Source organism: Lepidochelys olivacea (assembly GCF_965140295.1).
Source record: "Lepidochelys olivacea isolate rLepOli2 genome assembly, chromosome: 4".
Classification (NCBI taxonomy): domain Eukaryota; kingdom Metazoa; phylum Chordata; order Testudines; family Cheloniidae; genus Lepidochelys; species Lepidochelys olivacea.
Window position 1 is genome coordinate 18,979,628 of NC_140414.1, and position 17,728 is coordinate 18,997,355.

Sequence of the window (17,728 nt, forward strand, 5' to 3'; positions counted from 1 at the left end):
TAGAATATTTGCTGTGAAGAACAATCATGCATTGTTGGGCAGGGAAATGCACTGGATGGACTAAAGTTTTTTCCTTCTATGGTTGGCTAAATGCTGAGAAGTTTTTTCAGGTTATATCAGCTTTTGCAATCCATGCATTATTTGTAATATATTTTAAAAATTATCCTTACATATATTATTAGCAGGCGTTCCCCCTTAACTACACCATGAACATGAAAGTATTTCCATGTCGTCCTTCTACTTCACTAGGTTATGGTCTGTTCACTGTGAGGAGAAGGATTCCAGGGTACCCAAGAGTTCTCTTCTATGTAAGCAGTTAATGGTAACCATACACTCCAAGGCTTGTCAGATTCTTCATCATGAGCACTTCCCAAACAGGTGGAGCACAGGAAGGAAGCAAAAACAATCTGATGCAGCAATAATAATCTCAGTAATGGTTTTCCTTTCCAAAAGGATTCACCTGTATTTTCCAGAACAAACCCTGCAAGGATCTATCCAAGTTAATCTGCGAGGCTGGTATTTTTTGACAGCGCTCAAAATGTTAATTATGTCCCTTACACTGGTGTAATTGCGATATGGTGTTAACAAAGACAAGAAATATTCTCTCTTTCTTCATATCATCTGAAGAATCCCCCATCACTATGCTCTGCTCTTGGGACACATAGAACATCAGTTCGGACTTTTATTTATAAATTGGAAAACAGAAAGCAAAACAACATTTGTCCAAAAGCACCAGGACCTTTCCTTGTTGGGCTAACTGTAAATAATTGCTATGTTGCCCACAGCTGGTGTCTTCTGAAATAAGATAAATGAAGGCAACTGATTTGTGGAAGCTCCTACATCAGGAGGGAAGCAATGGGTGTTCTGTCAACACCAGAACGTGCTAAAAATGGAACACGCCTCCCCATTAATTATTTTTTATAGATTTGCCAGGGGAAAAAGTAAAACCGATAAATCATGCTTAAAAATAGCATTTTGTGTGATTCATTTAAGTTCAGGTTAATAATCAGCACTAATAGGTTCTAGTGGAGAGGTGTGACTGACTCAGGACCATGCTTGCTTCTGAAAGAAGCTCATAATGCAGAATCAATTTGCAGTTACTTGTGCAATCTAAATTTAACAAGGTACAATAAGTCACTTTGTCACTGCCGGGAGGGGCACTCTAGCCCACTGGCAATGAACTCAGGCTTCAGTGCCCTAATAAGTGCTAGTTTAAGACTAAATCAAGACTGGATGTCTTTCTAAAAGAAATATGCTCTAGTTCAGCCAGAAGTTACGGGCTGGATGCAGAAAACAACGGATGACGTTCTATGGCCTGTGTTATGCAGGAGGTCAGACTAGATTATCACAATGGTGCATTCTGGCCTTAAAAATCTGTGAAAGCGAACAGCGCCCTGCCCCTGACAGGGGGAGATGTGGAGTAGTTATTTCCCTCTAGAAGGTTACAGACATTCCCACTCCTGTGACTCAGCTATAATAGGAAGAAAAGGAAAATGAGAGAGGGAGGCAATAAGGCCCCTTCTATACTGCAAACACAACTATGTGAGGCTCAGCATGCCGCAAATTAGACTGTTTCACAATTTTAGCCTGGTTATGATCATGGTGACTTTGACATTCCCGTTGTAAAAAGCGAGAAATGCCAAATAATGGGACACCTTTTACTCATTGCCAGATGCCAACATAACACCTTTCCACTGACAGGGACAGACTCTGCATGGTCACAAGGGACTTGCTTTGGCAGGTAAGCCACTACACAGTGTAGCCTAAAACCATAATCACAGCCTCAGCACCATCTGCAAATATACAGGTTTGAGATATGTACACAGTCTCTCTATAGGATGTCGTGTGTGTCTGTGGGGGAAACGTAAGATCTAAATTCAGGTTGTTCTTTGTGTGCATTTAAGATCCACAATTCAGATTTTCTGCGAACTCACCATTTTGGCAACAGACCTTACTTATTCTTGTTGTTACTGAGGCTTCAAAATAATCCATTTTCCATGAGTTACGTGCAGGAAAATGAGTGAAACGTATGATTTTAAACTTAAACTAGACACTCCTCTTTTCTCTATCTTAGAAACCCAGCACAGAGCTTTATCACTTCAGGCTTTCCACCTCATTTTATTATCAGCTGTATCTGCTTCTGATGACAATGTCATCCTATTCCAAGTACAAGAAAGAGACCTTGGATAAAGTATTATGCAAAGGAAATTTCTTAACCCCGCCACTATTTATGGAGCAACCTGTTCTTTGATACAGGTCTAATCTGACTGCTTATCACATGGAGTCAATAACCTGCAGTCAATAAAGCATATTTTTGTATTGGGAGAGAGAGGGACAGATTTACACTAAACTAGTGACAAGATTTTTTTTTTTTTTTTTTAAGTAAGTGGTGATAAAGGCAAGCAATTTGTTTTCCAAAGATAAGATCACAGCATAAAGTGCAAAGATAGTCTATAATTATCTAAGGGAAAATTAACCATTTAGATCACAAACAACCATAAAAATAAAACAGGTATTTTGCAACTATCGAATACTTGTGAGGTTTACACATTTTGGCTTCAATTCAAAAAAGCACATAAACATGTCCTTAACTTTAAGCATGTGCATAAGTTCTATTGACTTCGATAAGTGTCATTCCTGAACAGAGCCTTTGAAAGGTTCTTCTCTTTACATCTTCAGAGGCGGGCATATATACCTTTTTTAGGTCAGTGATGATTTACACCACGGATACTGGTATCAGAAGATGGAATCAAAAGTAACACTTAAACAAACCAAGCACACTTCATTACACAGTTACATAGCTAGGCTGTTAGATTACTAAATTACACTATGACATGACAAAAATACAGCAATGAGATAGGATTGACAGTCATACTTATCGCTGGTAAAACTTCATCCCCACTAAAGTTAAAGGGAATTTTACCATTGCCTTCTGTGGGAACAGAGTTAGGCCAATGCGGAGCACTTTAGAAAATCCCACCCTAAGAGTTAAATTACCTGGAAAAACAAATATATGTCAAGAAACCATTGTGTAGTTGAGCACTCAAAAATCAGTACCACCAAATTAAGGCTAAACATGTCTATTTTAACTCTGCCCCCATGGGAATCGCAGCACAGTTCTTAATTACATGATCATAAACCATTTCCCAAACACAATATATTGGCACAAACTTCTCTCTACACTTTCTTCAATACATTGAAGCCAATTGGACTTACTCGTCTACTTAAGTGCTTTGCGGAACAGGGATAGAATAACTCATGCTTAAAGTTAAGCATGTAACAAAGTGCTCTGCAGAATCAGGGCCTTAGGCAATAACACACACACGCACACAGCACGAAGGAGGACACTTAACTAGCCTAGCAAAAAACCTGTACTGTTCAGGATCAGTACATTATTTTCAAGTTCTCTTAACTCAGTTAAATCAAAACCAATTTAATCAAGAACAAAGGCCACATACTGCCCTTTCGGAAGAACTATTTCCATTTCAAATTATAAACCTCAAACATTTCAGATTAAGAGTGCGCTCTCTCTCAAAAAAAATTTTCCAAGCTCCTTTCACTCTCAAGTCACTTGTGGTCAGAGTTCAAAAACATCCCAAAAAAGTCACCTTTAAGCTCACACTGAGCATGGAAAAACTTCAGCCTGAAAGGTGTAAGTTTCACCAAGTTATGATCATTTGAAAGCAGAGTTTTATGGGTGGGATGATTTTCTAAAGGGTTCTGCATTGGCTACTGTTGACTTCTGTGGAAGCAATGAAGCCGATGCTGAACCCTTCTGAAAATCCCACCGTGTAACTGTAATCTGCAGCATCCAACTCCTTTCATTCCTCTCAGACAACAAACTTTTCCCCATGCCCACTAACTATTAGCTACACTGGCAGTTGGGGAAAGGGCAGCATGCGCTCCACACTTCTGAATGAGTTCTCCAGGGTGAGTTCCTTCTGCCCTTCCCTGAGACCACTCGCCACTCCCCACACGTTCCACTTTAGCCTTCCACTGGAGGTCAGAAGTTCATTTTCTCTCTCTCTGGAAATAGTTTAAAGTTTACCCCATCAGCAGCTAGACTAAATTCTGAAATGTAGATTAAAGAAGGCAATAATGAAAACAATCCGAAGAGAAAAAAAAGCAAATCCAAGGTAAGCAGCATGGAACGTTACCGACCCTCCTGTCTGTGTAACCAGCGTTGCTAGCACGTGATGGGAAAATCTCAGTTATAGACCTTTTAGCAAAAGAACAAGGCCTGGTCTACATTTAACACTTAGCTCGACCTAGTGACATGACTCAGTGCTGTGAAAAATTTCACACCCCGTGCGACGTAGTCAGGTCAGCCTAACTCCTGCTGTAGACTCTGCTAGGTCCATGGTCAACCTAGCTACCACAAGGAGCTGCAGTTACTACAGTGATGGAAAAACCCTTTCATCAACATAGGAAGTGTCTACACTACAGAGGCATAGCTGCAGCTGTGCTGCTGTAGTGTAGACATATCCTCCATCTGACATTACTGGAGCCTGTGTCTGCGCAGATCTGTGTGTCCCGGCCCCTGCTGATAGGTTCTTTCCCTATCTTTGTCCCCAGTCCTGCAAAGGCATATGCACATTTAACTTTAAGAACTCTGAGCAGGTCCACTGAGCTGAATGGAACTGCTCACAGTGTAAAGTTAAGCACATGAGAATCAGAGTGAAGTCTGCATCAGAGTTACACTTGTTTCAGTCAATGAAAACGGGGAGCAACCTTCTTCTCTTCCTTCCCTTCACTAGCCCTCTGGGATGGGGAGGGGCAGTCCAATTGCCTTCAACTCACTCTCTTTGGGCAGTGGCTAGCTTCCCTGATTTATCATTAGAATTCTTGATGGGCAGGAGCAAATAAGCACCCTTCAGTCGCGAGGAGGGCAGCCTTAGGGAGCAGCCCTGAATGTTGCTGCAGCAGAACCTCAAAAACGTACCTGGATCCCACTAATATGCTGCCCTGGAGAGCCCTGGCCTAGCTACTGTTTAGCTTTCTATTCTGGCAAATACATTAACTCTGGCTTTGTTTGGGTATTCTGGACAGTAGGAGCTCACCATACCACAAATGCCGCCATTACACACAGGACTAACTGCCTCTTACAGCACCTGTGTCGCTGTAACAAGGTCCTTGCTCCTTAGTGCTCTTCATCAAATTGCAGCAAACAGCCTCTCCACAGCTTTTTCTCCCAAGTCTCTGAGAACACCTAGGTCACCTGAAAGCCCAGGCCCAGACAACCGTTCTTCACCGCTGCAGCCAGAGGCAGGATGACTCCACGGAGTGAAAAGCAGCCAAGCAGCACTTAAATAAAAGCATCAGCATATTTAACATGTTGCAGATTGCATTTGTCCCCACTGTAGTGTCCTCTTTTGGCACTTTCTAAGTTTAGTCTGTTCATTCCCACTGTGAAGTGTATACAACCTCTCAGTCTGTCAGAAATACAAAATGCAGAAGTAAAGTATTTGTGACAGTTACACGCCTGGAGTTCCAAAAGGAGGATTGTGTGATGGAATTCACCTCCCCATTGCCCACGCCTCAATGCTTCCCCGAAGTTTGAGAGGAGTTTCCACTTTTCTCCAACTTGGAAAGTCAAAATGGACTAGAAAGACCCACTGGAAATGTGGTGTGTACATCAATATGTGAGGGGGTCCTCTCCATTTTTGGTTGCCCAGAGGAAGCCAGTCTCCAAATGAGAACTTCAGAGAAATAGGGAGATTGTATGGTTTAAGGCAGAGGTTCTCAACCTGAGGGGTCCAAACCCACGGGGGCAGGGGCAGAAATCGGTGTCGGTGGGGCATGACTCTCTCTTCTTCCATATTACTAAAATGGGAGGGCATCCCAGATATGGATGGGAACTGCTGCAGGGTCCCAGTATAGAAAAAGATGAGACCTGCTGGTTCCAGAGATTGGTAGTAGGATAAGGAGCCTTTCACATGAAGCCTAGCAGTTACTGACAGACATTAGCATGTGTAGTGACTGTTTGGGGATACAGTGCAATCCCTCAAACGCTTTCCACCAACACTAAATTCCCTTTAGAAAACAAACAAATAAACAAAAAACACCCTTCAGAGGAACAAACAGCTTCACCGTGAACAGAGAGCAAACAGTATACGTTTTTCCAGATCCTCGAATGCTCCCCGGGTGTTTTTCTGCTCACTAAGAGCCTACTGGAACACAGATTAACCCAAATTCTGGTTATAATCTTATTATGTTATTAACTCTATCATTGTATTTCACAGAAAAAGATAATAGGCAGGAGAAAACACAAGCTAGTCCAAAGCTTTTTCGTCACTTAAAACACGTACCGGTAAACATAATTTTCCGCTTTTTATTTGCAAGTTATTTCCTGTCTTGAGCTAACTAACCCGCCATAAACAAACTCCAGTATGCCAACGTTTAAAGATAGGGTGGTCTCCGATGCACACAAACAAATAAATAAAAACAGGGGAGCCTTTTTAAGTAGGCTCACGTTCCAACATACAGCCTGGGGAACTGACTGACCTCCAGAGAGAATACCAAAAAAGTGAGAGCCAGCTACTCAGCTGTCACAGCAAGAAAGTCAGCTCTTTTTACATGTATTAAATCACAATTTATTTCCTAGCTTCCTGGGCTGCTTGGTAAGTGCTTAGCTCAAGAAAGTTACAAGGCAACATCACAATTTCACCGATTTTATCAAAGTTGGCATATGAGCCAATCAGTAACTAAAGTTCAGGTCCAAGGTGATTTCTTGGGCTAACTTTGACAACCTTATGTGGCAAGAGTTTTCTTGTGAAAAGCTCATTAGCAGGATGTCTGCTAAATAACTAACAGACATTTTAGACCACGTTAGTTGAAACCCAGCAGTGTTTCACTATAAACAGACAGTCATTATCCATACAGAATTCTACTGCACATTTCAAATCTCACTTTGGGAATAAACACAGTATTAATATAAAGAAAAGGAGGACTTGTGGCACCTTAGAGACTAATCAATTTATCTGAGCATAAGCTTTCGTGAGCTACAGCGCACTCAGTATGCATCCGATGAAGTGAGCTGTAGCTCACGAAAGCTCATGCTCAAATAAATTGGTTAGTCTCTAAGGTGCCACAAGTCCTCCTTTTATTTTTGCGAATACAGACTAACACGGCTGTTAGTATTAATATAACTGATTGTGTTATTCATTTTATATTAAATGCAATTTAAAAAAAAACTAATTTTCTGGATTTGCTTAATGCTTCCACCAAAATTTCAGTGACATACAATTCAGCATGTTTTTGCTGCAGAAAACTGAGGAAATTGTTGCAGTATTTAGGTCCAGCTTGCTACTGAGTACATGGGATCCTTATTACAAAACATTTTATACTATATTACATTGCTGCTTTTCCTGTTAAATACAGAATTTTGCCCCATGTTCCTTTCTATGAATAAAAATATTCATCAAGGCTTCCTTACAATCAGAGAGAGTGTATGTGTAAATACACACACATACTTTGAAAGACATTACCAACCAGAGCACGGAGGATGGCAATTCCATCCTGTGGTAACTTCTGAGGTTTTGCAATTGGTTTTTGTTCCACGTGGGAATGAAAGCATTTTTCTGAAAAACACACCGTTGTGTTTTTGTTCCACTGCCTGTTGGTTAGGGAGCTGGCCTGAGATGTGAGAGACTCAGTTTCAAGTTTTTGCTCTGCCTGAATTACAGCAGAGCTCTTCATCCCCAATTCTTCTGATTCAGGCAAAACAAGGACTTGACCCTGGGTCTAAAAGATTCCAAGGCAGAACCTCAACACATCTACAGCGAGGGTATCTTGCTCTCTCAAAATCAAACTATCTCCACAAAATGATTTGGCTTTGACAAAACTGGATATTTTGGGGGGAGAAAAAAAAAACTTTCTTGGAAGTAATTTTTAACAGATTATTAAAACTAAGATTAGACAGCAAAACGTCTCTCTCTATTCTTTCTACTTTGTTTACTCCATGCATTTGACTGCAGTTTTTGCATAGTCCATTTCGGTGTTTCTCCAGTCAGTTCTTTCCCCCTTTTGTGTGAATCTTCCACAGAACAAACAGGGAGAGAATTTGTTTTAAATCAGAGAAATATGCGATAGCATAAAACACAAAAATTGGCTGGGGGCACTGAAAGGCAGTTGTAGAACCTGAAGTTATTTTGAACTCTTTTTCTTACAGTGACTGTGTCCATGTGCCCCTTTAACACAAAAACCCAAATAAGCAGCACCAACATTGCCAGCAACTATCACTGTGAAGGACTTGAGCCATTCTCACCTGGCTGATCATAAAATTCTCAGGGAAATACATTAACTGTATAATTCTCCTTTGCATCAAGAAATAAAAAGGACTAAACAATGTAGAAAAAAAGAAAGAAAAGATGCCACCAGAGAAACAGTCACACCTTGAGAATCTGTAACAGAAGGATGATTGAAATTTGCACAGAGCATTTATTCAGACACTAGCTTTCAAAGTGTTCAAATAAACTTACTCTTTAATATCCGAAACGCTCTGAAAAGATGAGAAAACACACCAAGGAAATGAGTATGATTCCCTCAGCATGTACAAAGGCACCAAAAACACTGTCCGATTCAGAGAACCTCAAACAGGCAAATTATTGGAGGCTAGTAACAAAGATGTTATGTTCATTGACATCACAGGTCTATCCAATCCAACTTTTATTTTTTTTTTATATATCATCTTCGTTTTCTTTTAAGACCTTTTTGGTCAAATGTGCATTTTTGAAGTGATCACTGATAAGGACTTCATCACCCAATAGAGGAGAGTGCACACCCTGGGGTACAAGCAGCTCCAAGTCATACCATCTACTATGAAGTGTGTTGTGGAACCTAGGCTGAAAGTATGCATCTCTCTTTCAACATGAAGAGGAAAGCTGGAGATAATCAGAAGCTAGATGTTATCCATTCACTTCTCAAGGAAAAGGACAACATACTTTGCTTAACCAGTCAATCAGCAATATGGCTGCCAGATCTCTTAGTCACACCACAAACTACCGCAAGCAGTGGTTGCTTCATCTCTGATACTACCACAGCTGCTGCGTTATAAATGGCTGATACTTACAATTGAGGTGTTTTGTAAGTGGGCTGTGCAGAGCACCTGATCCATCTACTTACCTGTTTCTTGCCCATCTCTTGCACTCCAGTTTTATGGTTCAAATTCTCCCTCCAAACTCACCCACTCCCTCGGTACAACTTCAAATGCAGTCAGAATTTGAAGCTTACCTGCTCCTTGTCAGGTTTGTCAGAGATGTCGTTCAGACTGGTGGAAGTCAGGTTTCTATGGGTCATGGCTGGACTGCCTGCAAGGACAAGGTCAATACCAGTTAAGGCATCTGTTACAACCCTGCAAAAAGGGCACAGAGGGCCTGGCTATAGCACAACCTTCCAAAGGGCTACATAAGGAGGGCAGGGTAGTGGGCCAAATTGGAAAAATTGTAGAGCCTGATACAGGGTGCCTTATGGAGTTCAAAGTGGCAAAACTGGTAGAAGGAAACTAAAGTTTCATAGGATCTGATCCACAACATTACCACGTTAAGTATGAAACGAATAAAATAAAAGTTAAGGCACTTCCAAAAAAACAAACAGAGTTTGAGCGCTGCTCCTGGACATGTTTGACAGGTAACACCTCCTACAGTCTTCCCCCCAGTTAATAGAATAGGAAGCTTTCTAAGTAAGCCGACCGAACAGCTGGTTTATTCAACAATGCTTACTGGGAGCCTGTCTATAGTATCAGCGGATGCTGTTTAGAAGAAATTCCTTTTCTTCCAATTACCTTGTTAGACATCCTCCCTGTCAACCATAGGCTAATTCTGAGATTGCTAAACAAAAGAGAAAGCTATCTGCGCATCAACTTGGTGTAAACCACTGTAATCAAAAGGATAGCGGACTGAAGTTACCCAGAAGACAGAGGCCAATAGTTTAAATAGGTGGACTTAACCTCTCTTTCAAAGAGGTGATTGACAAGATTCACACTGCTCAGCCTTAAAATGTCAGTGAAGTAACCTAGCAGACCTCAAGGCAGCAAAGCCAGAGAGTAATTGTGCGCAAGCTTATGGACAATTATTCCAGTTGAACCTTATGTTTTCAGGCACTGCAGCAGAAAGGAGGAAATAACTTAGAAAAATAAGCAGCCACCAAACCTTCACCCATTTCTAAAATTCTATTAGAACCCTTTAATATTTTATTTAAAAAAAAAAAACACCCACACACAGGAACAGTCATAACCGCAAGAGAGGAGAAGAAGAAAAAAAAATCAAACAGCAAGCCAAAGAGAGACATTGATGACAAATATAATACCCTCAATCTGAAAGGCATGTCAGTTTCCAAGTATGCTCTTTTTATGGTTCTGAAATGTTAGGATATGTTCTCTGCAACTTCTGCTGGAACCAGAAGTTCTGACATACAGCAAGAGAGGCTGCCTGTTACCATAGATTTTTCTAGTCAGGACCAGAAGAGGAGATACAGAAAAATCTCAGAGTGCTGCTGTAAGATTTCCCAACCAAGTTTTCAGACTCTCGGTTGGGATGTGTCTCAAAATAAGCCTCTTAATTTATGAAGGTTTGTTCAAACTAAAATCCAAACGCCAGGTTTCCAAAAGAGATCAGTACCAAGCAGCTCCCACTGTTCTCACTGGAAGCTGCTGGGAGCGGAGCACTCTGTGAAAACCTGGTTACTCCATTCAGGTGCACAATTAGGAACTGAGCTCTTTTGAAAGTCTATTCCTAATGTTACGATATTCAACCACCTTCGCACGGCTGGAGAAGTAACTCCGGTGCCAAGATTGGTAAGCAACTGACACCCTTTGTTAAGGCAACAACACTGCTCTCAAGCCCCCTTTTCTGATAAGGAATTCAATTAAAAACTTCTGGGGCACAAGTGATATTATGGCACCAATTTGATTCATCTTCCAATAAGTAAGGGGGAGGGATAACTCAGTGGTTTGAGCATTGGCCTGTTAAACCCAGGGTTGTGAGTTCAATCCTTGAGGGGGCCATTTAGGGATCTGGGGCAAAAATTGGGGATTGGTCCTGCTTTGAGAAGGGGATTGGACTAGATGACTTCCTGAGGTCCCTTCCAGCCCTGATATTGTATGATTCTATACATCTTCTGTGACACTGAAGTGGTGCAAGTTAAAAAACAAAATCCAGGGTCCTAGAACATGTCTACCTAACTTATTTATCCAGGACGGGGACCAGCAGACTGCTATTCTGGTCTTCTCAAATTTCATAAATTTAAATGACTTTCAGTAGGGATTTCCTAGAGGTTCTATAAGAGGGTCACCAGTGCTTAGGGAAGTTCCAATTTACTTTCCTTTTTATCTCCATTGTTAACCTTACTTGTGTATACAGCATGCACATATATATACACATATATACACACACACCCCTCCGCTTTTAAGATGAGGCTATCTATACATATTGAGACAACTTTCAAGTAATCAAAAGGGTTTGGACTCACTGGGAGGAAAGTAAATGGACAGACTCAAGATATTTTTTTCCTGATCCAGTTTTAATTACAATATTCACATAGTTTATTATTACTTTGAACAAGAATGGCTAAAAGAACCAGCAGTAAGCAGCTGAGCTTGGATAGATGCTATGAAAGGAGACCCGCAAACTTCCTCCCATCATCCAAGCCAACCCCATATAAAATTTTCCCAGAGCACCTACCCGTAAGGGGGAAATTACATGCCTGAGACCAGTTATGTGCAGCCTCAAATGTTCCCTGATTTAACTTTCAGTATGCCAACCTTAATGGTGCCCCTAAAGTTTCAGTAAAGTATCTGATTTGTGCTTTGTGTATGTATGATACATGATAAACAAATTCACGAGGGGAAAAATCCATCAAATTTGCCTGATGGCATATTTAAGGCTATTCTACAATATACACCTTTGCTTTGGGTTTCTGAAAACAACCTTCCTCATTTTGAAAAAAACGTAAAGAAATATTTGCCACAGAGCATAGAAGAAATGGAGAAGCAAAATAAGGCTGGATTCTTTGAATCCTATAGTGCATTATTAAAACCCAGTGATATTTCTTCTTGCATTTAGTTGATTCATTAGTTTTAAAAAGTTACAGACAGGCTGCCAATTCTGGGAATTATTTTTTACACAAGTACATAATGTACATATGGGTTAAAAAGAAAAATTGGAACTGTGTGGAGAAGCATGGAGGGGAGTTTTGATCATCTGAAAGCAAAGACACGGGGAGCCATTTTTTGTAAATATAGAACTTGTTCAAACCAATAATTGGTATCACACAGCTGGGTGAATTGAAGCAAAAGGTTTCTACCGAGTGGCCTTTCCTATCATTAAATGAGAGATGAAACAGACAATATTGACTACAGCTGAGCTAAACAGCTTTGAAGAAGTTCACATACCGTCGAAGATGTGAATGCTCATGGGTAGGGCACAGAATAGCTGTATCCCACATTCACCACCTACCCATTGCTATTGGGCTGGGTAGCCCGGAATGCTTGTTGGCTGCAGCAGCATATGGGGAGATGTTGGGATTGATTTCTCATTGTCCAAGAAGCTTTTCTTCTTGTCATATGATCTCCAAATCTTGGCAGTGGCTGCAACTATTTCATATGGTCACTGAGACAGGCCATTGCAAGAGTGGCTTCAAATTTAAAAACAAACAAACAAAGAAAAAAACTTTGGGGTGGGAAAAAAACCTAAAAACTTGCCAATTGCTTTATTTAAAACAATGTTCCAAACTGTTTTAATGCATTTGAGAGTACTCAGAAAAGTTTTGGTGCTGATTTCTGCTGTGCTGTTATGGGGAAGGCTATTTGCTCAAGGTGTAATTCCATTTTCTGTTGAAAAAGATGGTCCTGTTGATGAACTAACATCTGGATTTCTAGGTCCAAACCTCGAATGGGCCACACATGGACTGAGTGGGGCAATTTCCAGCTACTCAGCAGTAGATATCTGTCCACATCACAAAATTTGGTGTGATCTTTCTTATGAGATGCCCAAGACTGAACTAACATGCCCAGAATGCTGTATTTTAGGTTAACAGATTAATAGATTATATGGCCAAAAGGCACCACTCTGATCACCCAGTCTGACCTTCTGTATAACACAGGCCATAGAATTTCCCTTAATTCCTGTTTGAACCTGAGTAGATCTTTCAGGAAAACATCCAGTCTTGATTTACGATTGAAGTACATTGGTAGAAAAAACTGTTAATCCAAACAAGGTAAATGAACTCCAGATCAGAGGGGCTCTCCAAAAAACCCTGCCCTTCCAGCTACCACTCATATTGCTAGTGAGGAGTCTTCAGATCAAAAGTGGGGAGACAACAGCAACGTCACAGTAACAGCACTAGGTTTCCTCCAAATGAAACTTCTCAAAAAGGGTTCTGTGATCCTGGCCTTACTTCAGTCAGGGGCAAAAGTCCCACTGAACTCAGTGGGGGAAGGAAGTGACCCTAAAGAAAAAGTCATATTCTGTACCACCTTCTGTTTCTGAGAGGCAGAGCTGTAGCCATCTCAGCTGTAACTATGGCATCGCTACTTGTGATGCGATGATGACTTACTTTAGCCACAAACTAAGTCCAGACGTTCTACTAACCGCTGTGAAAAATAAATAGGTTTAACCTTGGCATTTTTTTTCAGGCAGAAAGGCTTTCGTCTTTCAACAAAATAAACTGCAGGTAATCCAATCTTCAGTTGGCTAACCTCAGCGTTAAAGAACAGCCAACAGTCACAGCTGGAAAACCAAGGACCAATAAAATAACCATTTACTCTAAATCTCAAGTATGAACACTTGTTCTTAATGTTTTTGGCTGTACATTTACCTGCATTTTCATGTTTATGAATCCTTTCTGATGGAGACTTAATGCCTGATCCTGCTAGCACATCACTCTGCATTTTATAACACAGCAGTTAGTGCACTTTGCATGCACAGTTGCTGATTTTATAGGATGCACAGCTCCCAACACCTTCACACTCATTCCCATCCCAACCCACTGGATATCAGGGGAAAGATTTAACCCTAATTCCCTACATTTTCAAAACAAGTCCTTTTTCTTTACTTTCAGTAACAGCCGTGTGGCTAAATCACCAGCTACTTTTGGAAATTTAGGAGTAACAGGTGTTGGAAATACTCAGTGCACAAGAAACCAGACTCCTGAATTCAGACTCTCACTGAGAACTGACCCTAAAGGAGCATGTAAATAGTTTGAACAGATAGCCACAAATAGGTTCTTGGATCTTGAATCTTCTTTTAAAGGAACCCTGTATGGAGAGCAAGTGTCATCTTCAGGTTAACTCCTCGTGTTTCTCTTTTTTCGAGAGAGTCACAATTCCTTGACTTTCCTCATAGATAAGAAGACTTGAGTGCAGGAGGTAAAGGGCAACATTCAGACCTGGTATAAGCAGCTATCACTCCTAATTATCCTGGGTCTTTAATGATGAAACACACCACCTGTTAAATTCAGGCCTATTTTTTCTATCTTCACTTGGCACAACAAGCTACAAAGTCTTCACTCACTGTTCTGTTCACCCTTAGACCTGCGTATCAGAGCCTAAGGAAGTGCCTGTAGCCGATGGGAAGAAGTGAGCTTCTCACAATCCTGACTGAATATAGCTGTCAGGTACAGATGACGCATATCTTCAGCTCCTTTTAGCCACCTGGCCGAGGTAGAGTATAGGCTCCAACACCTTGAGCTTGCAACACTTTGCAAGTTTCACATCCACACACCACATTCTTCCAAGACATTTTATAAGCATTGGTGTCAAACTCTGGGACAAGGTCTTCAGTTCAGGCCAGGCACAAATGAGCACTTGCTGCATTGGCCTCTTCAGAGCATGGATGGGAAGCTGCAAGTATTGTATCTGTACCAGTTGACCTGACCCTCTGAACTGCATCCCAGCATGCACTGCCTTGCTTTTAAAAGTTACCCCAAAGCTTCTCAATACAAGACGATGGCTGAGCAATGTGGCATGGATGCTTCAGGACTCCCAGAACAGCATAACAACAGATGCAGCATGTACGGATCTGACCAAATTTCTCTGTCAAAAAGCAGCACTGCTGCATGGACTGTCGCAAAGACAAGCAAGACCACCAACCATTTAATGCCATCAGTCCCAACGCAGCTGCTTCTTGTCTGAATGTAACAATATCCCCACCATGGCAGGCTCACTGCATTAGAGACTGCCAGGGAGAGGTTATGGGATGTCACAATGCTACCAAAACCTCCCTTCCACCCAGGGAACCAGCAAAGGGCCAGGCTGACCCAAAAAGTGAGCAGGGTCATGGTGACACGACCATGGTAACCAGGGCAATGTGCGGATTCAGCGTCTCCCCTCCTCCACATCTTCCCCTGGCCCGGCTCCTGTAAAATCCCCAGCAGAAGATGAAGTTGCCTTTCCTCAGAGGAATACCTAAGAGGAAGCAGCAGTTGGGACTCCAATCTCCCACCCATTCACACTCAAGAAATACAGCAAGACTTGCTGGTTCAGGGAGCTGCAGTTTCTAGTCTGCACCTCCCAACTCCAACTGAGGTGACCCTGACCTCAAGTCACTAAAGATCTTTAAGCCAAACTTTATTTATCCTTGAGCTAAGATCCCATTTCCTACAGGCTGCTTTTCCAGTACTGGCAGGAGTTACATCTAGGAATTTTTCCATAGGCTCACAGAAAAAAAAGAGCGTTTCCTTGTGGGAAAAACAAAACTGTAAGATATGAATGGCGTCACTTGCTACAAGAAAGAAAAATGCATACTGAAGAGAGGAAAGGACGAGTGACGAACCATGGAGAGGGAAGAAGAAGAAGAAATATGATTTATAAGACAAGCAAGCAAAAAACCAGCAGCACTTAAACGGCCTTGTGTTAAAAAAGTGTGCAACTAAAAAGCGATCCCACCTAGCATGTAGACATCAACAGCTGGAGAAATACAAACTTGAGTAGACTCTGTTAGTAGCATGTGGCATCCTTGCTAAACAACGTTGCCACAAAAGCAGGGATGGACAGAGGCAGTTTTTACCATGAAAAACTAGTTAGTCCCAGTTCAAGGCATTTTTTAAAAACTGTTTCATTATGCACACCCCATTACATTTAGTTTTAGTTACATATTCAAATTGTGGTTACATAAGGCAGTAGATTCATCGATTTTATTTGTACAACCCTAAATTAAAGTACAACTGCAGTGGGTGTACTGCTAATATATGTAATTATTATACCGAACATCAGAATGTCTGCATATATTTGGTTCAGTATTTTCCTCCAAGAAGGTATACATGTCATGACTCATTTCCGTTTTCAATATTATATAAAAGTCAAAAACATCTGGTTATATGAACATGACAGTAATGCAGAGGGGTAGGCTTGAAGCACTAAGCATGCGGAGTTGCAGACTGCCGGTCCAGGTCCACTTGGCAACGCAATATTCTGTAGCAGACCGACTTTGACGCAGTGGATAGACCAAGCCTATTCCTCAGGTTTGAATGGATGTATCCAAAGCTTGAAAAAATTCATTCCATGCATGTTGAACAGGGATGCTTCCCCTTCTCTCCCTCCCCGTTTCCCAGTTTAATCCAGATGTAAGCCAGTTTTTACCAGCACCCTGTCCTAAACTAGTTTTTCCTGGGAAATTGCCAATACTGCACAAAAGTTCCATGGCTTTGTGCCAACCAAAAAGAATGGGGCCCTAGAAATTTCTTTAAATGACGTGAATTAACACAATGTTATTCACCCCCCAGTGGTGTCCTGCTACTGAAATAAATACAATATAGAGGCAATGTGCTAGAAATTCTAGCAACGCTGACTCAGAAGAAGAGAAAAAGAACAGAAAATAGAGTGGTGGGAAAAAAATTTAATCTTCAAGAGCCCAGCTAATACACTACTCAGATGCAAATAAAGAAGAGTCTGGGAGCAGAGGAACAAGAAACCATGCTATGTCAATCCTCAGAAGCTCATTCTTCTACGCAATTAGATTGGAAGAAATTAATTTCTGCATTAAAGTCCTAATTCAGCAAAGCCCTGAAGAACATGCTTATCTCTAAAGTATGTGCCGCATATGCTTAAGTGCTCTGCTAAATAGGAATAATTTCCTGAATATGGGCCAAATCAACTAACCATTTCTGTGATATCAGTAATGTTACCCCTTGGATTTATACAATCAGGTGCTGGCACAAAAAAATAAACCAATCAAAACCTCTTCAACTTGACATTTCATTCTACTAATAGGATGTATAATTACCTTTTATTGTTCTGACAACTTAAATGTTCACAATTCAAACATTTGAAGATTACTAAAAACAACTATAAGGTTTCTCTAAGGTGCCACAAGTCCTCCTTTTCTTTTTGCGAATACAGACTAACACGGCTGCTACTCTGAAACCTAAAAACAACTATGTAACTTTGTAAAGAACCCAATTCTATCATCATTGTATTGATGGTACCTTGCTCTGAAAGCAGTTCCACTGAAATCAGCAAGACAACATGAAGAGCAGTGGTAGAAACAGGTCCTGAACAAAGCTCAGCTCATCACTGAACAATACATTTGTGGAGTTTTGCCAGCTCTGTGATATATGGAAACCTACATAAATGCATATTTCATTTGTAAGGAACTGAAATTAAACTTTGCATTTGTAATACATTGTACAACTGGCAAACCTTATTAAAAACTTCCTTAATATCAGATATTTAAATACATAAATAATAGGTAACTTACTAAATCTAATTCTTTAGTCATAGCTGCTTTGAGGGATT

At 40.9% G+C, this 17,728-nt stretch overlaps 1 protein-coding gene across 7 annotated transcripts in view; it reads right to left on the reverse strand.

Annotated features, from left to right (window-relative positions):
* SLC4A4 (solute carrier family 4 member 4) overlaps positions 1-17,728 on the reverse strand; it is a 260,588-nt gene that overhangs the window by 109,025 nt on the left and 133,835 nt on the right. For all 7 annotated transcript variants that reach the window (XM_084625777.1, XM_084625779.1, XM_084625778.1 and 4 more), the window contains one exon: positions 9,232-9,308. In XM_084625777.1, coding sequence (XP_084481903.1) covers positions 9,232-9,308 — 77 coding nt within the window. The remainder of the gene's footprint in view (positions 1-9,231; positions 9,309-17,728) is intronic.